This window comes from Manis pentadactyla, chromosome 4 (genome assembly GCF_030020395.1).
Source record: "Manis pentadactyla isolate mManPen7 chromosome 4, mManPen7.hap1, whole genome shotgun sequence".
Lineage (NCBI taxonomy): Eukaryota > Metazoa > Chordata > Mammalia > Pholidota > Manidae > Manis > Manis pentadactyla.
Window position 1 is genome coordinate 150,705,581 of NC_080022.1, and position 26,501 is coordinate 150,732,081.

At 42.4% G+C, this 26,501-nt stretch overlaps 1 protein-coding gene and 1 long non-coding RNA gene across 5 annotated transcripts in view; one reads left to right on the top strand and one right to left on the bottom strand.

The window, feature by feature from the left end:
• The window catches only part of LOC118908972 (uncharacterized), a 58,115-nt gene extending 46,020 nt beyond the window's left edge, over positions 1 to 12,095 (top strand). The window contains exons 4-6 of one of the 4 annotated variants that reach the window (XR_008997280.1): positions 4,046 to 4,204; positions 8,849 to 9,715; positions 11,665 to 12,095. This is a non-coding gene — a long non-coding RNA (uncharacterized LOC118908972). Of the gene's footprint in view, positions 1 to 3,983; positions 4,205 to 8,848; positions 9,716 to 11,664 lie in introns of all 4 variants that reach the window. The other 3 variants (XR_008997281.1, XR_008997279.1, XR_008997282.1) reach the window with 3 other exon arrangements.
• Positions 12,096 to 13,361: 1,266 nt separating this feature from the next.
• On the bottom strand, positions 13,362 to 26,123 carry LOC130683248 (leucine-rich repeat-containing protein 37A2-like). Its single transcript, XM_057499506.1, has 9 exons — positions 26,053 to 26,123; positions 23,975 to 24,093; positions 21,780 to 21,923; positions 20,336 to 20,637; positions 19,873 to 19,974; positions 15,942 to 15,988; positions 14,576 to 14,624; positions 14,389 to 14,495; positions 13,362 to 14,278 (listed from the first exon to the last, which is right to left on the bottom strand). Exons 1-9 carry the CDS (start codon positions 26,121 to 26,123, stop codon positions 14,149 to 14,151), a joined length of 1,071 nt encoding a protein of 356 aa, XP_057355489.1. The 3' UTR covers positions 13,362 to 14,148.
• Between the last annotated feature and the right edge of the window lie 378 nt (positions 26,124 to 26,501).

Sequence of the window (26,501 nt, forward strand, 5' to 3'; positions counted from 1 at the left end):
ACTCACAGGCATAAAACAAGGTCCAGACGAGCCATTTGCTGATTTTGTCCATCGCCTCTTTACTGCAGCGGGAAGGATATTTGGGAGTACAGAGGCAGGCACAGATCTTGTCAAACAACTTGCATATGAAAATGCTAATGCAGCCTGCCAGGCAGCCATATGCCCTTATAGGAAAAAGACTGACCTCTCAGGGTACATTCACCTTTGTTCGGACATAGGCTCTGCATATCAGCAGGGCTTAGCCATGGCAGCTGCTATGCAAGGCCGCACTGTCAGAGACTTTCTATCCGCTCAAACAAACAAGATCAAATGTTTTAACTGTGGACAGACAGGACATTATGCCAGAAATTGTAGTGAAGCCCCTAAGAGAGAAACTAAAAAAGCCCCTGGGCTCTGTCCCAAATGCAAGAGAGGCAACCATTGGGCAAATGAGTGCCAATCTAAAACAGATTATGCCGGCCATCCCCTGAATACCAACCTTACTCAGAACCAGGGAAACGGGAAATGGGGCCCACCCCAGACCCCGGATAAATGGGGCTAGAGAGTCAATTTTTTAGCACAAGCTGCCAGCAGCGACAATCCATCTCAACACTCCTCAGAGCCACAGCAGGGAGTGCAGGATTGGACCTCTGTTCCACCGCCTACACAGTATTGACCCCCGACATGGGAGTTCAAGCCTTGCCCACAGGCATTTATGGCCCCCTACCTGCAGTACTTTTGGATTAATTGTAGGACATAGCAGTAGTACAGTGGAAGGACTGATGATCTACCCCGGTGTTATTGACAGTGACTATACTGGAGAAATCAAAGTCATGGCTTCTTCACCAAAAAATATAAATACCATCCCTAATGGGAAGCGCTTTGCTCAGTTGTTGCTCCTCCCGTTACTAAATACCAATAATGAATCCCTTAATCCCCATCGAGGAAGCTGAGGATTCGGGTCCTCAGACGCATTTTGGGTTAAAGAAATCACAAATGACAAGCCACTTTTAACACTATGGTTAGATGAAAAACAATTTCAAGGGCTAGTAGACACTGGTGCAGATGTTACCATAATAAAGAAGGATGATTGGCCTCATTCTTGGCCGCTTGAAGACTCCCTAACTCATTTAAAAGGTATAGGACAAAGCAATAATCCCAAAAGAAGTACTAAGCTTCTCTCTTGGAGAGATAAGGAAGGTAACAGTGGAACTATTCAGCCATTTGTTATACCTGGACTACTCATTAATTTGTGGGGCAGAGATTTATTGTCTCAGATGAGCATGGTCATCTGTAGTCCTAATGAAGTAGTGACCCTACAGATGTTTAAGCAGGGATACCTTCCAGGACAAGGCTTAGGGAAAACTTCCAGTGGAATTACCCAACCGTTACAACCCCCAATTAACCTTGCCCGAAAAGGACAAGGACATTTTTCGTGAAGGCCATTGGCTGTCCTGCCGCCCATGCTGACAAAATCACCTGGATTACAGATGATCCAGTATGGGTGGACCAATGGCCCCTTACGAAAGAAAAACTACAAGCTGCCGAGCAGTTGGTGCAGGAACAACTTCAGGCAGGCCATATTGTCCCTAGCAATTCGCCATGGAATACACCTATATTTGTTATAAAGAAAAAATCAGGAAGATGGAGGTTATTGCAAGATTTAAGAGCGGTAAATAAAACTATGGTAGTCATGGGAGCCTTACAGCCAGGGCTTCCCTCACTCACTGCTATCCCCCTCAGTCACTACAAATCGTCATAGACGATTGTTTCTTTACCATCCCGCTCCATTCCAATGATCAAAAAAGATTTGCCTTCAGCCTCCCCTCCATTAACTTTAAAGCCCCGATGAAAAGATTTCAATGGAGAGTTTTGCCTCAAGGGATGTCGAATAGTCCAACTCTTTGTCAATCCTTTGTTGATGCAACCTTACAAGAAATTCGCTCTAAATGGCAACAAATGTATTTAGTACATTATATGGATGATATACTGTTAGCAGGAGAAAAGGAAGATGAAGTCCTGCAATGTTATTCTCACCCGAGCATTGCTCTTCACGAAGCAGGTTTACAAATAGCACCTGAAAAGGTTCAATTACAAGATCCTTATACCTATTTAGGTTTTCAGATGAAAGGAGCTTTTATTACATCTCCTAAGCCCCTCCTACGTCTTGATCACCTCACCACACTTAATGATTTTCAGAAATTGTTAGGAGATATAAATTGGCTTGTACCGTATCTAAAGATATCTAAAAGTGACTTGAAACCCTTATATGATATTCTGAAAGGAGACAGCCAACCCACATATCCCTGATACCTTACCCCAAACAGCCGAGAAGCCATTAATATTGTTCAACGAGCTATTAGTAATCAGACCATTACCTTTATATATTATAGTAAGCCACTTATCAATATCATCTGCAAAACTAAACTTACTCCTACAGCTGTCTTTTGGCAGACTGCCCCACTCCTTTGGGTCCACCTCCCTGTCTCCCCCAAAAAGGTCATAACGCCTTATTATGAAGCTGTTGCGGACTCCTAGGCAGATCTCAGAGTGCGCAATATTTTGGCAAAGACCCTGACACGATTATTCAACCCTATACAAAGGAACAAGTTGATTGGCTCATGCAAACCACTGAGACATGGCCTATTTCCCTTGCAGCGTTTTTAGGACACTGCGACAGTCATTACCCTCCAAGTAAGCTAATTGATTTTGCTCAAAAACATGAATTCATTTTTCCCAAAATAACCTCAAGTAAACCCTTGCAATATGCTCTCTTAATTTTTACAGACAGATCTTCTAATGGTACTGCCGTGTATATTTGTGGCTCAAACCGAGTAACATTCCCTGTTCCCAATTCCTCTGCTCAAATTGTGGAACTCAATGCAGTTGTTGCTGTTTTTTCCGCTTTTCCAAACAATGCCTTTAATCTTTACACTGACAGTGCCTATATTTTTTACTCTATCCTGCAATTAGAGACTTGTAGCCAACTGAAATCAACTTCAACTGTTGAAACGCTCTTCCTGCAATTGCAAACACTGATAAGACGCAGAGTAGAACCTTTTTTCATAGGTCATTTACATGCTCATTCCAATTTACCCGGTCCTCTAGCAGAAGGCAACCAGACAGCAGACATAGCCACGAAAATTTGCTGTCTGATCCATTCTAAAGATCCTATCATTTCAGCAAGAAAGGCCCACGAGCTACATCATTTGAACACCCATACTCTTCGGCTTATGTTCAAAATCACCAGAGAGCAAGCTAGAGACATCACCAAGTCTTGTCCTTCTTGCTCCCTCCACCTTCCAGTGCCACAACTCGGTGTAAACCCCTGTGGGCTAATGCCCAACGCCTTTTGGCAAATGGATGTGACACACATCCCAGAATTTGGCCCTCTTAAATATGTTCATGTCTCTATTGACACCTATAGTGTCTTTATTTTTGCCACACGACAAACAGGGGAAGCCACAAAACATGTAATAGCTCATGTACTAACTGCCATATCCAACATGGGAACACCCCAGCAAATTAAGACTGATAATGGGCCCAGTTACAGTAGCCGCAACTTTGAACGATTTTGCCAAAATCTCCACATATCTCACATAACCGGTATACCATACAATCCTCAAGGACAAGGAATTGTAGAACGAGCTAATCTCACCCTTAAAACTACCATTAACAAAATAAAAAAGGGGGAATGGTATCCAGTCAAAGGATCCCCCAGGAACATTCTACACCATGCCCTCTTTATTTTAAACTTTTTATCTTTAGACAGCACAGGGCAATCAGCAGCACAAAGGTTCTGGCATGCAAATACACAGAAACAGTTTGCTCAAGTAAAATGGAAAGATCCCCTGACCAATTCTTGGCATGGCCCAGACCCTGTGCTCATATGGGGACGAGGATCTGTCTGTATATATTCTAAAGACATGAGTTCAGCCAGATGGCTACCAGAACGACTTGTTAAACAAGTAGATCATTACATCCCCCAAACATCACCTTTACAGAGTGATGACGGACTGTGAGCCCTGGCTCTTAACCACAGCCTAAGTCATTGCCTTCATCTCAGGCATCGGGCTTGCCGCCTCCACCCCTCCCCAGTGGACCCTTGTACAGCAGACTATTCTTGTTACCACTTACTGGATCCTTGTTGGCATCTTCCCACTTCTTAACTGCGCCTTATAAAAGGATGAAGCCCATCAACTCTCGCATTTTCACCTTCTTCGCTGTAAGTATACTATTCCCTTTCTATTGTCAGGGAGTTTCAATCACCCCCTACCAAAGAACAGATCTATGTGCAGCTATTTGGACAACCATGTGAGTGTAAGGGAGGAATACAGGATTTAGAACCCAATATAGAAGGACATAAACAAGTAACATCTCAAGGGACAAAATACTTAGCTGGACCCCAATTGACCACCCGAGGACCCATAGACTGTCAGGATAAGACAGCATATCTCACAGCAGATATCTCTGCAGGAGGATATTCCTCTAGCGGAGGATGGAAGCAACTCTCTTGGAAATGCGTTAAAAAGCCTTCCGTAACACCAACTGCTGACAAGAAATCAATACCCTGTAATTGCAATGCCACCAGCACCTTTACAGTCCAGGATCAAATGCATAGTAGTTGCTATGACTGTCCAGAGCTGTCATCATAAAAACCAGACTTATCTGACAACCATTCTGAAGACAACCCACCGGGGCGCTGTATAGACCCATTCCCATAACTCACCACTTTCAGCTAGTTGTGCAGGAAAGCCAGGAAAACCTGTTTGTTGGAAGGTCTTGTCACCTATTCATGTGTCCGATGGAGGAGGTCCATCGGATAGGGCCCGTGAACAACTCGTGCAATAGCATATAGAGCAACTCATAGAGTATATGTATCCTTCCTTAAAATACCACCCTTTAGCTCTCCCTAAACCCAGAGGAATAAATTTAGATACTCAAACAGCTATTCTACTTGAAAATGCCCACCAATTACTCAACCAGACTAATCCCACCCTTGCAGCAGATTGCTGGCTCTGTATGCCTTGGGGGACACCTATGCCCCTAGCCATCTTAACTGCTAATATATCCTCAGTGTCATCCAACGTGTCCTCCTCAGACAACTGTTCTTTGAGCCTCCCTTTTAAAGTTCAACCTCTTTCAAATGAGAATTTAACCTGCTTATACCAGAGCTATCAAAACAACTCTCATGATATAGATGTGGGGAATATCACATTCGCCAACTGTACCACCAATTACAACACTTCTGACCATTGTTTCCTGTGCTCCAATAAAGGACAAGTATTTGTGTGTGGAAATAATTTAGCCTACACCACACTGCCCGGCAATTGGACAGGGCAGTTTACTACTGCAATCCTCCTCCCAGATATAAATATTGTGTCTGGAAATGACACAATTCCACTACCCTCTTTTGATTATCTTCCTAAAAGACACAAGCGAGCAGTTACTTTCATCCCCTTGCTAATCGGCTTAGGTGTCACTGGAGCATTTGCTACAGGAACTGCAGGACTGGGCATATCTCTACATAAGTATAACCAATTATCTCTTCAGTTAATTGATGATGTTCAAGCTATTTCAGGTACTCTATAAGATCTTCAAGACCAAATTGATTCACTAGCAGAAGTAGTCCTACAAAACAGGCGTGGCCTAGATCTGCTTACCGCTGAACAAGGCGGAATCTGCTTAGCCCTAGAAGAAAAGTGTTGTTTTTATGCTAATAAATCCAGAATAGTTTGAGACAAAATTAAGAAGCTACAAGAAGACCTTATAAAAAGGAAAAAAGAATTGTTTGAGAACCCCCTGTGGACTAGGTTAAATGGGCTCCTCCCCTACCTTCTCCCCATACTAGGACCCTTGCTCAGCTTGCTTCTCCTCCTATCTCTCGGCCCTTTTTTGTTCCAGAAGCTTATGTCCTTTGCAAAAAATCAAGTAAACGCAATCCTGGCTCGCCCCATTCAGGTCCATTATCACCGCCTAGAACAAGAAGAAAATGCGTGTATGTTCTCCACATGAGCTTGTGCCGTACAATATGGTGCCGCCTTCCTGTGCATTACTACACAACCTAAGACAGGCACAAGACCTAGCTGTCTTTGAAGCCAATGACGAGTAAGATGTAGTAGATGCCAGTATGTTGCTCTACAAGTGATCTCACAACTGGTTAGCCAAAGACGGGTAAGATTCCTAGAGGAAGGAACAACCTAAGACAGGCACAGTCGTATGGAGATCCCATCACGCAGTCTCTTTCTTCTTCTCCTTTTTAATTTTAAATAAAGAAGGGGGACCTGTGGGGAGCCGGCCAATAATTAAATCATAAGACTTCTGGGAGAAAAAAACTCTTGTGTACTTTCCTGTTACCAGCTCGGATCATATGGCGGTTAGAGCTCCTTGCCAAAATAAGCATATCTGTGTGAAAACACCCTGCTTTGATCTAACTGCAGCTGCATACGCCTCCCTTTTGTTCCTGTGCAGCTGCATGCCCCTCTCTTTTCCTGTTTCTTACCCTATAAAACCCCACGTATCTCAAGAATAAACGAGACTTGATCAGAACACTGTCTTGTCTCCTTTTCTCGTGTCTCTTGTCCCATCCATTCCCACTCCCCTTCTCAGGTCCACGTTGACTTACTTAACAACCTGCTAGGCAGAGTGCACCCGAACAATTTTGTCTACCTGTCCTTTCTCCTGAGGAGTAAGCTCTGTGCAATCCTTGCCCCTTTAGCAGCCCTCTCACTGTTAGAAAGTGTCTTGGACTACCCACCCGGATTAGCCAGATATGAATTCCTGTTTTCCAGCAGATGGAATCTCCATGTCTCTAGGTATTCCACCTGTCTAATCTTTCCAACCCCACTAATCAGCAGAGCACCATGCAATGTATGTTCATGCTCCCAGAGCAGATCTCCAGGGTAGGTGTTCAGCAGTCCCAGGCCTCCAGTCTCTCCCCGCTCTGTTTCTCTTCCTCCCGCTAGTGAGCTGGGATGGGTGTAGGGCTTGGGTCCCGCTGGGTCACAGCTTTGGTACATTACCCTATTCCGTGAGGTTTGCTCTTTTCTCCAGGTGTATGTGGTCTTGTGCAGCCTTCTTTCCTATTGCTTTTTCAGGATTAGTTGTATTAATTTTATTTTCATATTATATGTAGGTTTAAGAGGAAGTCTCTGTCTCACCTCTCATGCCGCCATCTTTAATCTGGCCAAATATGTTTTATCATTGTAATTATCTGTACTGTTTGCCAAGTTTCAATTTTTAATAGTGGCAAAATGCATATAACATAAAATTAACCATCTTAACTATTTTTTTAGTGTATAGTTCAGTAGCATTTATTGTATTCAGTGTTGTGTAACTGCTTTCCAGAACTTTGTCTCACAAACCTGAAACTCTACCCGCTAAACAACCCTCCAGTTCCTCTTCCCCTAGCCGGCAGCAACCACCATCTCCTGAAAATTCGTCCATATCATAGTGAGACAGGGACCGTGGGTTTAGGCAGAGTAGGGTGAGTACCTCCAGAGAAAAAGCAAAGCAAGATAATTACCGACAGAGCAATGTAACAATGTGCAAAGAAGTCCCTATCAAAACTCTGTGTTAAGCATTATACAAAGTCAGAGTCACACTAATTCTCTAGGGTAAAGATAGACATCTTCAGTGAGATCAGTTAAAGCTCAAAAGCCCAGGAGCAACTTGGCCTGGAATGTTTGAGTGTTCCGCAAATAAAGACTTGCGACCTCACTGTATCAGTTACATCATGACACTGTAAAATTTACCTTAGTCTGCTAAAAGACCCAGCTTTTAACTGTACCTATGCTGTTTTCCCTTCTCCAATCCTAATCAAGTAATATGCAATTTAGGCAAAAGACTAATTTGGTAAGCAATCTCAACTATAAACAGCCCAAACAAACAGACAACAACCCAGCCCACCTTGGGGGCAGGGCAGGAGGTATTACAAGTCTACACCCCTAGGCCTTTACTCCCATTCCTGAAAATCCTCAACCGCGCATAAAAACCCCTAGACAATGAGCCAACCACGGACTCTCTCATCCCCTCCTGACATGAGCCAGGAGTTCTATCCTCTCACTTTTTCTAAATAAAAGCCTCTACCTTGCTCTCCTACCTTGAGCATTTGCGAAGTTCATTCTTCAGCTCTGGAACAAGAAGCCCGGCATCAGTAGCATGTGCCAGAATTTTCATTTTTAAGGCTCAATAATATTCCATCATATGCCTCTACCAGATTTTGTTTGTTTATCTATCTATGGATGGACACTTGGGTTGCTTCTACTCTTGGCTATTATGAATAATGCTGCTGTGTACATCCTTTTCCACTTTTTAACTAGGCTACTTTTAATTTAAAATACATATTTGTAATAGGTCTACTTTTATTATGAGAAACAATAACTAATATTTATTGTGCTTACTATGGGCCAGGTATTCTGCCCAGCTTGTATGTTTTTAGTATTGAACTTGGGAGGGTCTAAAGATACGTCAAAACACAATTTATTTTTGCCTGGGAGAGGAGACACTGATCAGGAAGGTGGTTTCCAACTGTGGGTAAAATTGTAACATTTCCAGAACATCTCACCTGGCTTTAATGCATTTGCATATCCTTAAGGGTGGAGAGAAGTTCATCTCCATATCAGTGGGTAATTACTTGGGCACAGAGGAGGGCGTGTCTGAAACTGAGAGTTTAAAGGGAGGGGCTTGCTTGCTTGCTTGCCTCTTCCAGAGCAGAGGAGAGAGGTGGCTCTAGACTGCAGTTTGTAGGTGAGGGGGAGGGCTGGTTTGTTTCTGTTTTAGCAGGAAATAGAGAAGGCCCAAGACTGCAGTTCGTAAGCAGTAAACGGATTTTAAACTTTTTTTCTCCCTTTGATTGATTTGTTTTTAGAGGTGTTCTGCCTTGGGATTTCGTCCCCCTGGACTTACACCAACAGTGAGGGCCATCATCACACCGCGGGTCTGTGCAGAGCCCTTTGAATTCTCCAAACACGTGTGTAGGTGGGGCCGCTGTGTGAGCTTTTCCCTAGTTTGCTCCCATCAAAATGAGAATCACTGTTCAACTGATCTGTCACTTAAGGGTGATTATTTGCTGCAGATTTGAAAGAGCATATGTTGTACCTGTCCTTGAAGCTTTGAACGAACAACTTATTTTTGGTAATACGTGGACTGGACTTTTAAATTGCAGTTTTATCAAAGTTCACCTTTTTAGAGTTGCTCTTTCAGTTACGTGAATAGCTGCTTGTTTAAGTGCGCCAAACAGTGACGTCACTAGCGCCGAGCCCTTGAAGGAACTAATTTGTTTCCCTTTAAATCCTAGAGTATCTTTCCAGTTTTATGGGAACAACCCTTACTGAGCAAAGGACGCGCTTAATGAGATCACAAAAGGGGTGTGGAATATGTAGATTGGCGCAGTGACTGCTGGTCATGCTTACACTAGGCATATATTTCCCCAGATTTTGGCAATATGCAGGTATGCAAACTAGTGCGCCCTGGTAATTATAGTCTGGAGACTCTTTATTCCAGAAAGAAAGGGAACGGTAGGATGCATGAGAAAAGTGTTCCTCTCTTTAGAGTGATTTGAAGTGAGGGTAAGGTGCCAGGCAAATCAAGGAGCTTGTATTTGCTTAGCAGATGCTAGTCCATTATGCTGTGGATGTGCTGATACCTGTGATTTCCCCAAATATGGGAAACTTGACTGTAATTTGTGGTAGTCGGGGCTGCTGTTCATACCTTCCTGTGATTTTATTCGTTCAAGGTAAGGTCTCTCTGGGTTTTTCATTTCTGGTTAGCTTGCAGCTTTTGTGTGTGTGCATTAGTAAACGCTTAGGCCACATATTTAGGGACCAATTGAACTCTTTGGGCACAGAGGACCTGTGTATTTATTTTAAGAATTTCTTAGTCTTGTCTTCTTCTTTGTTTCAAGTTCTGGTATTTTTATTGTTCTAGTACATTTGTCCCAGGTTCCAGTAAATTCAGCTTCCTGCTCTCAAGGTCAAAAATAAATGGGGGCTATCTTTCTTCTAGTGGAGATCTTCCTCACTTTTCCCAAGCTTCAAGAAGCTCTCTCTCTTATGTCCTTGTTTTTAGTCCTCTCCTTCCTCCATTGAAAACCTCGTTTCTGACATCTGTTTCTTTGCCCTTTCTGCTTCCTTCCTGAGAGTCCTGTAATTACATTGGGCCTACCTGGATAATTTGAGATACTCCCTCCCACCTAAAATCCTTGGTCACACCAGAAAAATTCTTTTTGCCACAGAGATATATTCACAGGTTCCAGGGATTCAGACGTGGGTGTTTTTGGTGGGCTATTCATTATTTAGCCTACCATATCAACCAAACCTGCAGATTTCAGGAGCTGTAGTGAGGCAGAACATGCTGAAAGGATAAAACTGGTTTAGATAAGTTTAGATATAAACGGAACTGTAACGTATGGTTCATGAAGGATTGCAAGGCTTGCCTGTAAGCCAGCTTATAAAATTAATACATTTATTGACCTTAAATTTTATAAAGCCAAGGCTCATAAGCACCCCCTCCACCAATCTACCTCCTGAAGAGACATTCTGGTGGAAGGGCCCAGCGGAGATCACAGCTCCTTTCCTGTGCTGCCCCCACAGAATTGTATTCACACCCCCATGGCTGCTCATTGCACTGGATTAGAATTTTTAAGTTTAACTAATTTCCCCCACTATTCTATGGGCTCCTTAATTCAGCAAATTCAATCAGTTTCAACAGTTATATGCTTAGCATTTATTCACTATGTGCTCTGAGGTCAGATATTCCTCTTTGAATCCCTAACAGGCTGGCACACAGTAGGTGTTCTCTAAATGTCTTGAGAAATAGACATCTTCCAAGGCAATGATAACAGCGCACATTTACTGAATGCTCACGGGTACCAGGCAGGGTCCTGAGAGATTTGTTTTTCAGGATAACTCCTGGAAAAAGGTTTTCACAAGCTCCAAGTGTTTCTCCAGCCACCTCTGGGGATGAGTGCATGTCACCAGCATCCAGCACCCAATCTGCTTTCCAGCTAGAAGGACACCTTTCAGGTTTCTGACTTAGCTAGTAGCTCTTTTACAGAGACTTGAGCACCCACAAACCTTCAAAAAAACGAGGATGCTAGGATCCCTGCGAGTACAAGTGGGGTCTTCTCACCATATCTATAATATGGAGGATGCTGAATAGCACTGGTTGGCTCTTGACACCAATTTCTACCCCTTCTCTGCGGGTGTTGGAAGCCCAGGAACCACATTTCACAGATTCCCTTGACAGCAGGGTTCTGCCAATAAAATGTACTTGTGTGAAATCCGGAGGGTAGAAAGGAGGTGGAAACCATTGTTTCCTCCTCTGTGGCGGCAGATGTACAGGCTGCATGTTGGTCTCCATACTCCCCTGCCAGTCACCGACCTTGTGGCTATGGGGCAGCAATGACCTCACCAGTAGTTTCCAGAAGTTTCCTGGGTTCTGAGTGGCAGCAGCAACTGTGAATCTGTGGAAGCAGCTACAGCAAAGTAAACTGAAAGCTAGTGGGTGCAGTACTCCTGCCCTTAACTTTTACCACCACTAGCCCCTCCAATAATGAGCAACAATTTCTTGTATCAAGTCTTTTTTTTTTTTTTTTGCTTGAAATATCTACAGTGGTTTCTGTTTTCCCATCTATGGTAGCTGTAAACTATGTCTGCAAATTCTTTAACTCTTCTTTCTTCAAAGGGATTGAATGTGAGCTGGATTTAGTGACTGACTTCTAACCATTCATGTTATGTGACAGAAGTGATGCTATAAGCTTTCTGAGGCTAGGTCATAAAAAGGATAATTTCCATCTGGCTCCCTCTCTGGATTGCTCACTCTGGAGGAGGCCAGCCATCACGCTGTGGGGACATTCAATCATGGAGCACGGGGACACCCATATGAGGAGGACTGAGGCTCCCTCCAGCATCCGGCACCACCGTGGGAACCGTGTAAGTGAGCAGCACACCACCTTGGAAGTGGACCTCCAGCTTATCAAGCCTTTAGATCTGCAGCCCTGGCAGAGATCTTGAGTCCCTTGTGAAAGACCCAGAGCCAGAACTACCCAAACTACTCCTGAATTCTTGGCTCACAGAAATTGTGAGGAATAAATGTTTATTGTTATTTTAAGCCACTATTTTGGTGTAATCTGTTGCATAGCACCAGATAATCAATACACTGTCTGATGCAGGGGTTGAGCTAGACAGACTCGAGACTCTCTGCATGGGTGTAGTAATGAATGATGCCCACAGGTGGCTGGGGACTTTGGCTCTAGACTCTAGCTCTTCTTTGCCATAGTATTTGCCATGCCAACAACCCATAGACTTTCCTGGGCACAACATTCCTTGATCTCCTATTATGTAAAGAGGACAGTAGTACCAAATGTGCAAATATAAAGTGTGGTTTTATTGTTTCTTGGGGAAACTTAAAAAGAGAATGGTAACAGGGGATTGGGCCAGACTTAGCTGGCCCAGGTGCCCATTGGCTAGGGGCCCTGTAGGGAGGGAGCCTGCCTGGAATGTATCACGTTTATACGATGGCAAGGCAAGAACATCTACACCATTAACAGTGGAAACTGCAGTGATGAAAGAAGCGATCTCATTAGAAAGGTGGAGCTGTTTTTCCATTGAGCTGGTTGGTCTCTGCTGAGCTACTGAAAGGGGAAAGGGACTATGTCTCCAAGACTATCCAACTGGCTTCAGCTCCTAGATTCCTGACACTTCACTGATCCCCATTCCTAGGTGATGCATGAACCTTATCATCATCTAGAATGTTCAGTCTTTCACTCTCTGAACATAAGCTCTTGTCCTTCCAGTTCTCACTCAAGTAGATCCACTGTCCCAAGTTCTTCACCTGCATCAAAACCTCCTACCTGGTGGCCCATTTTCTCCTAGGTCCTACTTATCTAAACCCCCAAGTGGCCTCTCTACTTCTAGGCCACCATCAAATTACTCCTCCTACAACTCAAGCTGGATCATGTCTCTTTTCTAAAACATCAGTAGTTCTCGCTATGTAGTTCTTATTTGCTATTAAGAAGTGTGCAAATTTGAGGTAGTGTTATATAAAAAAGATATTATCTAATCCTCACTTTATGCACCCACTATGAAATAAGGCAACTCTCCCAGAATAGGAACCTGGAGCTGCCGGCAATCCCAGCCCACACGTTGGGAAGCCCAGCGGTACCAGACTTTCTATTCTTGGTTTTCGTCAGCTCCCTATCTTTGTGTCCACCTGTCTTATTAGGATCAACCCTGTACTCATACAGAGTCTGAGCAAGTATGAGGAGTTTCTGCCCTTGTGACCTAACTGTAACTAAAGTGCCTGGGATAATACCTGGCCCACAGAAGGGGCTCCATAAGCAGTAGGTGCCATCATGCTCATCAATATTATTCGTAGTGTTTTGACTCTGATGACGACCACGGCTTATACTTCTCTGAATCCCTGTGCCCTCCCACAGGGCAGTGCAATGGTTAGTAGGCTTTGGAGTCTAACAGTCCTGAGTTTAAGCCTTAATTTGCAGTTTTGGATGGTGTCCTGGTGCACTTGAGCAGGTTACCTACATTCTTTCAGTCCTGTTTCCTTATGTGTCAAATGAGGATAACAACATATGCTTCCATGGATTGTTGGGTTAAGTGAAACTGTAAAATGCCTAACCTGGGGAAGCAAATAGTAAATGTTAGTTGCTGCTTCCTATTATAACTGCTATTTAGTCTTCTGCTTGAAGCACAGTAAATATTTGTTGGCTCACTGAAGTCACCACACAGAGGAAAACACCTGTCACTCAGTAAGAAGCTTGGGAGGTAGCTTGGTCAGGCACCAAGGGAGCAGGGGTCCCTTGCCCAGCATCGGCAAACTAATAAATCAGATGAGGAATGACAGGCTATTCACTTTGCTTGGAATGTCACCTCACCAGCAAAACATGTTTCCCAGTTCCCAGGGACTGACGATATTGGGGAAACAAGGGAGGGAAACCTCATTTATCCTTCTTTGCCCTCATTACCTCTGTGGAAGGAATGGCTGCCACGAGGGATTCTGGTCTCAGCCCTGCTTTTTATGCCTGTGGCACTTGTTATTTGCATATAGGTGTTTAACAATTTATACTTTAATTCCTTACCAGATGGCTAGGATTAGTTATGAGTTCATACACTTCAATGAGAGAAAATTATGTATTTTATTGAGAAGCCAATATTAGAAGCGTTGTAGGTGGCCCGGGGCAGGCTGGGGCTCCCTCTGTAGTGGTATGTTGGGCTTCACTCTCCTCCCTTCGGCACCCGACCCTGAAGTCACATCCTTCTCTATTACGACTTCACTGAACTCCCTGGGACAAGAAGAATAATGCCAAATCTTTTACTCTTAAAAGGAATAATAAAACTTTTTGTTATTACCTCATTTTAGATAAGAAATTTTAAATTGTTCCTAATCTTTTACCCTCCATCCTTCTCAAGTAGCTTCTGCGCCAGGTTTTTCTCACGTGAGGGACTGACGGTTCTGTACATATTCCTGAGCCAAAGCCACCTTCTCCAGGAAAAGCCCTTCTAAAAAAATAGAAAGGAGGTATTAATTCCATACATCCCCTGCTTTCTCCAGCACAGTACTTGATCCTCCTCAAATTTACCTGATTCTTACGCTCCTCTGAGGGTTTATCCAGAAGTGGAAAGAAGCCCCTTGGAGGAAAACACACACAGATAATAATTAGTGATTCATGCTGTTTTTCATGTCTCTCACAATGTGTATCTCTGACTTATTAGGACCAAATGGGTACCTCAGTCCATCATCACAAGCAAAATCACTACAGACCTGGGATCCTGAAAATCATTCCATGCATGCTGACCTTCAGAACTTCTCCGAATCTGTCCATTATAGCCCCACAGTGTCCCTGGGGAGACCTTTCTATGTGGCTCGGCATGGAGTGTAGGCAGGATTTCAGCCCCACTCACCTTCTTGGCCACTGGCCAAGTGCCCTTGTGCAGTAAGCGAACTGCTCAAGCACACCGGGCAGAAGCGTTTCACTCTCTCCAGAGGCATTTTACACCAGTATCCTTTGGACTCAGTCTCACATGTGTCACTTGCTGGTGGGTGGGGGAGAAGGTGCTTCCGTTTCCCTACTGCTTTCTCCTACAGGTTGAATCACACCAACTTATTGCTGAGTCCAACTAACTCACTAACTTTCATGTGTCAGACTCTCACTGACAAGTGAATGGGTCATGTAATCAGTTTAAAGGTCATGACCACTGAATCACAAAATATTCTTTTCAATACAAATGTAAAAAAAAATCAGAGTGCATAATCTTGTTTTAGAAACCACATATGCCTGCCTATATGGTACGTGTAGTGGGTCATGACATAAAATGGAGCTCACAGCCCAAGCACAATGATCAGTGCAGAAGTCCCCAGTGGGAAGGAACCGTCTTCTTTCTGCTACTCACTCTCAGTATGACCATGGGGCAAGATCATTTCCTTTTCTCCTCCATTTCTTTATTGTAAGAAGTAGAGATAAACTCCTGACTGAGGTCTCTCCCAGGTAAAATTCTGTGAGGTTTGGTTAAAGGCAGAGACTGGGGACCTGAAAGCCAGTAGTATGTGAAGGGATGACTGACGGGAAGGGCTCATATATTCGGCCTTCCATCAGCTTTGAAGGAGACTAGCATCCAGGACCATGTGGCCTTCTCTGCCCTTTCCCCAGAGCCTCTGAGCAGTCCTCTGGCCAGGCCTCATGTCCACCCCCAGCAGGAAGAGGTACAACCAAAACCTTTCCCCCTCCAGTCGTTTTCCTTCCAGGCCTCGTAACAGCAGATGCATCTGTGCCAGTTGCATTCTAACTCAGCTTTGGCTGGGGAGCTGCTTCTGAGAGGCAGTAGGGTAAGTACTCTTCCTGCCTTTGATGGTTTCCTCACCGTAAAATGATGTGATTGAAATAGATGAGTTCTAAGCTTTCCTCTAGTTCTAAAATTCTACTTTGAAATGGCCAGATCAATATTTACCTTGAGCTTCCTTCTTCATCCAGCGCTGCCCTTCTACGGGAGCATAGCTGTTTTGAAAGAAAATATGACCATAATTATCCATCATGATGACCACTATTTCCAAATCTTTATTTATCTTTTTATTTTAAATCTCATCTACCAGTGAGATGATAACCTTTTTGAGGACACGAATTCTATTTAACTGTCCTTGGACTCTTCCACAGTACCTCACTTGAAATCGTGCAGGTAGCTTGCAATATATTTCACTGATTGTTTTAGATAACATTCAACGGATAATCCCTAATAAAAACTCATGGAACTAGGAAAAGAAATTATCTGCGAGAATCCTAAACAGCATCATTGTTTTAAAGTCAAGAACAAGAGTAGGGTGCCTATTATTACTGTGACTATTCATTATTGTTGAGGAGGTCCTAATCAATGTGATAGGAAAAGTGAAGTACTGTAAGACAAGAGAGAAACATATTTGCATTTGAAGTGATGAACAACCTAAAAAGCCCAAGAGGATCAACTAAAATTTTATTGGAAATAATATGAGAATTCACTAAGATACAAAATGAAGAGATCAATATACAAACCAAAAAAACATTCCTATATACCATGGGTAACTAATTTTAAAATGGAAGAAAGATCCCATTTACATCAGCAAAAATGCATAAAGTACCTCAGGTAAAACTTAACAAAAAAAGTGTCAGACCTTCTGGAGGACTTTAAGAAGACATGAATACATGACATGAGATACCACATTCCTAAATTGCTGTAAAGGTAAAAGTTCTCAAATTTACCTACCAATACGAAGCAACCTTATTCAAATCCCATGATAATTTTTAAATTAAAAATCTAGCCAGCTAATATTTTGCTGGAAAATATTAGAAAATATGAAGGAAAAGCTATGAAGTGTATGAAGATCAAAGGGCAGGAGCTCACTCCATCAGATATTAAAATAAGTTATTAAGCACCTGGAATTAACTAGTGTGTTTCTAGTACAAGAAAAGGTAACTGGATCAACACAATAGAGTCCAGGCAGATAGTATTTTTGATCAGTGAAGAAAGAATGAACCACTCAGTACAGGATGTTAAAACAATTGGATCTTCATATGGGAGAAAAAGTTAAGATTCTCTGCCTCAAGCACACTAAACAGCAAATAAAACAAATTCTAGATGGATTAAAAAATGCAACAACACATGTTAACCAGAAGAAAATATCAGACACTGTTTTTATACCATCAGGTGGCAGAGGCCTTCCTGCCAACCTGCGCCCGCCGGGCCCTGCGGAGGGACAGGCGGCGGGGCCAGCACGCCTTCTGCTCTTGCCATTGTCCTTCTCTCCCCTGGATCGTTTGTCTTCTTCTAGATCTAGAAAACTTTTATATTAAATATACTAATCCTTTCAGTGGCTTTCATTGAATTTCAATGTTTCAAATATTTCTTAGGGTTTTTATCTTCAAGGAGGAAAAACAACCGTGTATTAAGGCGCACAGACTTTGCAGTTCAGCACCACTGGGTTCTACCTTTATTTGGGGCCTTAAGTTGATCTCCCTCATCTGTGTAAGAGAGATGGTAATATCCTCACAGGAGTGTGGGGATTAAATCAGAAGATGTATGGCAAATGTAGTCTGAAGTTTGGCATAAATCAGTACTAAGTTCACTAATGGTGTCACAGGCAAGGTGACCAATCTATCAAAGGCATCTGCTTGTCATATCAGGCTTAGAAAGGTCTTTCCCACCACAAGACATAAAAATACTGCTTTTTGCTTCTATTTTTTTCTTATAGTTTCATGGGTTCTTCTTTTCTTTTTGTTGAAATATGTTTAACATGTTTATATGTTTAATATGTTCAACATGAAATATGTTGAAATGAGATCTGTTATTTTCCCCCCATATAGTTAGGGAGCTGTTCTATTACCATTTATTCATCTTCTTCCACTGATGAGAATATTAAAAGGTGGTATTTCGAAAGTCCTAGGAACACACGGGTCAGTCTATTGCTGGACTCCGTATGCTACCTCAGATCATTGTTAGGTGGCATTGTTCCTTACTGTGGAACTGACATTGCCTTCTCTTTCCCCCTTGAACACCATTACTGTCTACCACAGGAAAAACATTGCATGGTCTCTGTCCTCAAAAAGCTTATCATCTAAGTGAGGAGAAGAAACAATGAAACCATATATATACTAACATATATATAAATGCAAGGTTAAACTACATGGACATTAAAAGCACTATGGAAGATTATATAAATTCCAAAACAGCAAAAGGTCTTTTGCCACCTGGAGGTACAGTGGTCACTGCCAGGGCAATGGCTAATGACTCCCTTCCCAGAGGCCTTGGCAAGCTGACCCCATGCTAGCTACCAGTCTCCTAGACTCAGAGACTCACCAAGAGAGAACTCACTCAGTGCAGTCTCAACTGATTAGTATCACAGCATTGATAAAAAGTCAGAATGCCAGAGTATGACTCGACAATGAGAAATATATATCTGTTCCACAGACTAGCTGTGTCTAGACAATCGGGGTTTCTGGTCTTCACCAGGGCAAGGCCTCTTTGGCACACTAAAGCAACCTGACCAAGTGACCTGCAGGTACACATTTCTCTTTAGCAGTTCATCCATCCAGTCAGGTTTTACTCAAGACGTATAGGCTAGGAAGCCATTTGGTCCTTAAATATCTCTACTCTGAAGTTATTGCCCATATGGCTGTGGTCTTGTTTGCTTTCTATTACCCTAGACTGAATGATTATATTATTGTACAAAAAGACAGAAGTGCACTTTAAAATATTTAGTTCGCTTAAATCTTTCCATGTTTATAAAATAAATATTCCAACATTTGTGTTCTGTTCAATAAGGAAAATTAATTGTTATAACCCTATTAAAAAAACTATGTCTGCTCTGCTCCACCATGTGTTGACCTTAGTGTTTCTCTCTTGGGGAGCTGCCGTTTAAAAAATTGCTTATCATATTAACATTGCAGGGGAGAGGAATGCCTCACCATGGCCTCTAAGAACTGTTAACAAGTCTCACAGGAGGACTAGAGTATTTAGGCAAGGGTTCATGGAGAAACATGAACTTGAGTTGGCTTTGAGAGACTCAAGGAACTTCTACCGAGTACAAGGTTATTTTAATGGGAAAAGGATCAGACAAAAGTAGTAATGGGCATGTGACTGGGCATCCTGGGGAGCCACTCTGGCTGGAAAGAGGGCTGCCGCAACAGTAGAAAAGGTACATATAGGAAATTAAAGTTGGGTTGGTAGGGTAGAGTCACGATTACCAGCTAATTAAATCACTGTTGTTGTCAGCCCTGCCTGTTGGGAAAAGTAACAAACCATTCTGTTATTGAACAAAAGGCAGGCAGGCAAGCCAGCTCCAAAAGGACCGTCAATACCAAGTGCTTTAGAAACCCTGACACGGACTTTGGTTGCAGTGATCCGACTGAACCTGTTTCCCCAATGCTTTACATGATGGGGAACAAAGTTTCTAAGTAAATCTAATAAATCAACAAGATCACACTTTTATCTTTTAGCCATTTCCTTTCTTCCAGGGTGACTGATTGCTCACGAGGTTGGAGATTACACATCCCTCATAATTCCAGTCAACAAGGAAAGAAATCAGTGGTAGAAAGGGAATGACTGGTGTCAAATTGACTTAGTTTTGAGTTGAAGATATTTTACTGTCAAGTCGACTCTGGCCTTCTTAAACCTCTCAAAACAGTCTAATGGCTCATTATCTGGCATTAGTTCCACAGAGATCTGCAAGGGGGGTTCCTTTAAAAATCTCTGGCATATACTTTGCAGGAAGAGAATAAAGCATATGTCGGTCCTTGTAACTAAAAAGGAATATCAAGTAGTAAGAGGTGTGAGAGAAGCTTTGATTTTCAGTTTGTGGATTCTGAATCTAAAGACAGACTATCCTCTGGAAGCCTGAACTAATTGTCCTTACCTTAGTGAGACAGAAAGCTGTAATCAACACCAGCACTGCTCCTGTCACTGACAATGCCAAGATGACTTCGATTCGATAGCCATGCCCCAGAACTTTTGGGAACTGAAAAAACAATGGAAAAAGACTTTTCAGAAACAAAGAGGTGGAAAGGATAAAAGCTCTTATAAAATCTCATTCTTTCAGGCAAGCAGCGTAAATGTTTTTCAAGAACATTCCAAATCTAATGCTAATGATGAATCAGCATTTTCTTGGTTTATTTTGTGTTAGGTCCCCTCCTCGCCTACCCCAGCAATTGTGGCATCATTCTCTACATGAGCACAGTGGGAGATCCCTGTCTTCCCCAAAGGCCCAGGCCAAGACAAGACACAGACTAGGGGCTGCAGTCTTCCTGCCGGGGTGTTTCAATGCCATGTCCCAAACTGACTAACAGGCTGGGGGGCCATGTTTTGGGAGTTATCCTCACCTCATGGATCTCCTGCTCTTCCTGTTCACTCTGGGCTTCTGGACTCCCGTGGATGTAGTTTTCTGTTTCCCACTGGTCTGTATCCCAGTCTGCCCTGGACTCCTTTGCTTCTTGCTGCTTGCTGAGAAGCTTCATCAGGAGGCCAGTTTGGAAGATGAGCTTGGCACAGGCTGGTTTCAGGTGGGTCTCCGAGCAGCAGCCCATTTTCAAATTCCAGAAAACATGAGAAATGAGCCTTCTCACATCAGTGTTGGTGATGAGGGACTGCAGCTGCTCATTTAACTGAGCTTTGGGGTGGCCACCTGGAGATGAGCTCCCTGGCAAAGGGAAGGCTGTGGGTGTGAAGGGTAAGTCAGTGTCCACATTGTTGTGTTCCCGTTGTGTTTCTTTGGTGAGTTTCGGGCTTGGATCCAAAAGAGAAAATAAATCTGGAAAAGGATTTTTCTGAGAAGTCAGTGCTGACGAAGAAAAGGCCTCTTGTGAAAGAGAGTTCATAAGGCTCATTTCAGTGAATGGAGGCTTGTTCACAACCATCGGGCTATTGTGTGAACCTTTATTGCTGAACTGTCTACTCATTTTGTCCTTGAGTATTTTGTGACCCGCATGCCGCCAAGGTTCAGGAAAGAGGTACTTTTCTCTGAAATGTGAGGTTGGTTCAGAAGCCTTCATATTTCTAATTCCAGCACGTGCTGCTTCTAAAACAAAAATACTATCAGCTAGGTCTTTTGATTTTGATTTAATCTCAGGTAGAGATTTTGGGGTATTGGAAGCAGGAGGCCTGCCCATCAAGTACTGGACAGAAGGGACGGCTGCCTCCTGTTCCCTTTGGAATGAAAACTCTGTGTTGAAGGAGCTTCCTGCGGTTTCCCTGGGGTGCTGCTCCACGTGAGGCTGCTCCGGCGCCCTTGGGGTTAGCATTGTGAGCCCTTTTTCTTCGGCTGTGCTCTCCGCAAGGAGCTGGGCCCTATGCTTCTGTTGATGCCTGTCTTTCTCATTTGTCTGAGTTGCCTCTTCCGTATGCCCTTTGGGCCCTTGATGACCACCTTCAAAGGCCACCGCCTCTTCTCTACTCTCTGAATCTCCGGTGGGCTGTTATTTTGTAATTGGGCAGTTTCCAATTTTTTGGTGGAGATTTGGTGTTGAAATTTGGGACCCAGAAGTTTGGGATGTAGAAGCATGGCATGTAAGATATCTTCTGGAACAGAGATTTTTCCCCGTTTATTTTTGTCAGCTGAAATGCTGGATCCAGGTGGAAGAAAAGTGTTCTCCACATTGTTTTCCAAATGCCCCACAGGCTCATCTCCTCCTTGTAAGTTTGAAAGAAGTTGTTTAGTGAATTGTAATAGTGCTGATTCTGCACCTTCCAGATATTCATCAGAGAAATAAGATAATATGTAGCTTAGTGCACTAACAACACTTTCCTTGCGAAAGTCTCCTTGCTCACTTTTGAAGGCTGACAAACTGCTGGCATTTTTGTGTGCGGCCACCTTCTCTGGCTCGATAGTCAGCTCAGGGCTGCTACTCTTCTTCCGGGATTGTAATGCCTTCATGAACGACCCTTCTGGGTTCCCTATAGATGTTTCATCATCTGTCAAAAAGAAGAGATTGCTTTTCATCTTACTAAGCTGATGGACAGTGACTGTAATGGGGTTGGGGGTGGGGAGGGACTTGATAATATGAGTGAATGTCAAAACCACAGTGTTGCTCATGTGAAACCCTCATAAGATTATATGTGAATGATACCTCAATTTAAAAAAAAGGAGAGACTGCTTTTGATAATGAAAGACTGATGAGACAGCTTTTTGTCAGTCCAGAGCTATATATCCCAGTCAAATAAATTGGGAATCAGCAAACATTTGAGGTTCGATTAGGAGAAAAATTAACACAAACTTAAACCTAAGGAGAGGAATATGTCTTTTGAAATAGCAGCTTCCTGCTAGGAACACTCCATAGTGCAAAATACACCATGCAAGATTATTCCATTGGTCCCTGAGGGCCAATTGTCCTGTGTTCAACAGAAGCCAAGGCTAGAAGACAAATACTCCCCCTCAGCTAGATTCTCTGCAGATCTGATGGTGACTCCTCACATTCACATACCCCATCCTGTAGTGCTTCAAATGGAAAGAGAGTGCAGCTTTCTCTCTCCACCTCTGCAGTGTGTTCCTGTTCTTGCTACCATCACAGATGACCACACCACCACCACCCACTGCAATCAAGTTCTCTTCTACATATGCCCTTCTCCACCTACCCACCTATTCCTTTGCTTGGTCCCTGCTTCCATATATCCCAGCCCCCGTGAGAGAAGGCTCTACATAGGGGGAAAAAACAAAAACAAAAAAACACCATGTCTACCCTGGCTCTTTGCTTAAATTTGAGCAGGGATCTGGGGTGTGGGTTAAGAGAGCTGTCAGGTTATTATGTCAATGTGGAATATTCAATAAATCAATGGAACAGTACTTGAGGTCCTAAAATGTAAAAGGGAAAAAACAAAACTTTTTCAGATGCCTGCTTTGCTTTCATTTAATTTCATTTCTAGTATTTCCAGCTTTACTTGGGGAACCATCCAAAGCTTCTGACTACGTGAAGGTCGAGGGCAGCTGCACAAGTTCACTGGCCAGCTGGGTTTATTTTCCAGAAGAATTACAAGTATTTTTGGTGGTGGTGGTGAGGATCAGAGGAGGAGGTAAGGGTCATGAGGAAGGAGGAGCATGGGCTTGCAGAGAGCCCCAAACTGAGGCTAGCAGACCTGAGTACTAGGCTACAATGTATAACACTTGGATCTCATTTTTCCTCACCTATAAAAGTAGAATGAAAATGCCTGTTTTGCCTATCTTTAGTGGGAGAAGGGAGTGATATAACTGGCAAAAAAATTTTTTTTTTAATAAGCATCATTGTATTTATAGAAGAAGCAAATTTATAGAAGATCATTTTATGATCTGTCCCCAGAGAATTGTATTCAAGCTACCTGGGCATGAAAGCACATTTTGGAAGTCATCAGGTTAGTGCCAATAAAACCTACTACATAGTAAAATACTTAAAAGCACCTGAGTGCTTTGGGGATAGAAAGGCTTATTTAAGTTCAGAGCAAATTTAGAGTTGGACAGTCTAAGAACAGAAGAGCCTTCCCATCCATTAGGAGGGCTGAGCAGCAGTTTCTGGTTATAGAACCAGAAACTCTCAGGTTCCAAATAAAACTTTTATAAAATAGCACCACTTGTACTCTTCTATAAAAATTGCAAAAACAAAATAAAGAATAATATATCTATACTTATCCTACAAGACAAAGGGCACATGAGACCTAATGCATATAAAATCAGTTTGTGAACTGTAATACGTGAATGAGTAAGTTCTCATTCAGACGTTAAGCACCAGGCAGAGAGCACAGTACACATGATTTGGCCACTAATGTTCATTCTTTCCCCTTCCATTCCTTTCTCTTGTTCCTTTGAGTATGTGGATCACTGTCACTGTTAGCTTAATAAGTTAACTGAGAATCTGACTTTTAGCAAAGGAGTAGTTCTTAGAAATGTAGGGAGTTGAACTCTTAATGAATTGATAAAAATAATGCAATTAACACCGTTAGTTTAAAAATTAATAGTTAAAACATTAATAAAACATCATCGGGTAATGGTAACTCACCACAATATGCGATGTTTGTCAGACATTCACTGTCACAATGCAGCTTGACTGTATTATAGAAAACCTCAATATTACTTTTAAATTGGCAGAGGCAGCAGGCCATACGGCTAGGTAAAATCCTATAAATTGAAACACGGAGAATTAAATCAGTGGGAAAGGAGTTACTTGACTAGGTAGAAGAGGCAGGCCCAGGCCTCCCACAGGGCTGTGCAAAAGGAGTTCTTGGAACATATGGCCTGTGAAGTTGGGTAGGGATGAGCTGGCCAACCGCTGTTCTTGAATACTGTAAGCAACAGGAGGACAGAGATGCCTAACAGTAGGGTAAGAATGGAAGTGGGTATCGGAGGCCTAGAATGAAGCTGATAGGGATTAGAACTGGGTGACACTGATCTGTTACAAATAAATGATATAATGGAGCCAACTGAGGAAATTTGAATATCAACTCTTCATTAGATAACATTATGCATAGGAATTTCATTTCTTCAGTGTGTTTTTAGTATTTTAAGTATATAGGGAAATGATTTGGATACCCAGAGAGGAAGGCATGTAGCTCACAAGAGAGGGACTGACTGGCAGACGCTGTGGGACGTTGAGGAAGACGAGGCTAGAGCAGGGGCCAGTAGATCTGACCGTGAGATGAAGACAGTCATTTCTCAGCTGACCTGACAAAAATGACGAGAGCAGACTGCTAAATGCAGCGGCCTTTCCCATAGTAATCTTGTGTAAGGCCATCACTTAGCCTTAGCATAATACCAAATTTCTGTTAGCTTGCCGCATTGGAGGGGGATGGCACAATTTAAAGTGCAGTAAGTTGTGTAATAAATTGTCAGAAAGCCCTACAGAAACATTTTTTTAAAACCAGAAAGATAAAAAAATGAAATTTGATCCGTACTTCACATTGTATGTGAAAACAAACTAATAAAAATGGATAATAGACCTAAATTAATTAACCAACAAGTATTCAACTTATTAAAAGAAAACAAGAGAAAAATCTTTGTGACTTTGGATCTGGCAATGGGTTCCCAGAAAAAGATTTCTTAGATAAGACACAAAAGCACAAACCCTATAAGAAAAATTACTGAACTAGAGCTAATCAAAATTCAAAAATTAAAGACTTCTGGTCTTCTGAGATACTTTTAATAGAATGAAGACAAGCTATAACCTGAGAGAGGATATTTGCTAAACACATATCTGAGAGAAAGGACTTTTTTCAGAATATATAAAGCACTCTTAAAACTCAACAGTAAGGCAAATATCCAATTAAAAAATAGATTTGAACAGACATGTCATTAAAGAAGATGTCTGCACATGTATAGACAACATCATCAGAGATTCGAGATCTATTAGAGAAATGCAAATGAAAACCACAATGAGACACAACCACACACCTCCAAGAAAGGCTAACATTTGTAAAACACAATATAAGGATCAGGAGAAGATGTGGAGCAACAGCCAACTCTCATGCACTGCTTTCTGGAATGCAAAATGGTGCAGCTACTTTAGAAAACAGCAGTTTCTTCAAAAGTTAAATACATACCTAGCATATGATGCAGCAAAACATGTTCACACAAAGAACTGCATGTGAATGTTTGTCATAGCTTTTCATAGCCAAAACTAGAAACAACTCAAATGTTTGTTAATTGATGACTGGTATGGAACTCTACTCAGCAGTAAAAAGGAGGGACAGCTGTAACGTAACAACATGGATGACTCGCAAAAAGATTATGCTAAGTAAAAAGAGCCAACACAAAAGGTTACATGCGATATGAGTTCATTGAGAAGACCTGGAAAAGGCAAAAACTGCATGGACGAAAATCAGACTGGTGGTGGCCAGGCGCTGGTGGTGGGAGGAGGGGTTTGCCTGCAAACAGCCATGAGGGGCCTTTCTGGAGTCACACGGGTTCTGCATTTCAAATCGTGGTTACATAATTATACATTTGTCAAAATTCATCAAATTGTACACTTAGAAAGCAAATTTGATTGCATGAAAATCATACTTCAATAAGCCTGACTTAATAAAATAATGAAACTTTAAAAAATCAACTAAGTGAAAATAAATATAAGAAAAATGAACTCACAGTTTTTCTAACTTGGGGCTCATCATGATGACGTTCTCAACTGTTTTAAGTGTCACTTGGGTTTTTCCCATGTCTCTGAAGGAAAAAGCACAAACGTTTATGATACGAACCCAAAGACAAAAGCCCTATACTTAAAAAGATACTTAATGACACATTATTACTTCAGTTTTGGCTTCTCTGTCTAGCCAGCTCGAGTTTACCTGCCACAGACGATAATTCCAGAGAGAAATTACTGAAGAAATTTAAATCTATTTGGATCATCCAATTAATGACCTTGGCCCTGAACACTACGATCTTTTTGTCATCGCCCTGCTTCTCATTCTCACCTGAACCCACCTCTGTGGATTTTTTTTTTTTAAATACACCTTATTCCTTTTTGCTTTCTGGGATAAGTTATATTTCTACATGCATCTGCACATTCCATATCTATGTGCGTTCTTCAGCACCAC

Bases quoted from the DNA above. Each gene is read 5' to 3' on its own strand.
- LOC130683248 (XM_057499506.1), bottom strand. From the start codon at position 26,123: ATGGGAAAAACCCAAGTGACACTTAAAACAGTTGAGAACGTCATCATG. The intron at 20,638-21,779 runs GTGAGCAAGGAG...GCTCATCTCCAG, and splicing joins CAGTTTGTCAGCCTTCAAAA to GTGGCCACCCCAAAGCTCAG. The intron at 14,625-15,941 runs GTAAATATTGAT...TTTTCCTCCAAG, and splicing joins GATGAAGAAGGAAGCTCAAG to GGGCTTCTTTCCACTTCTGG.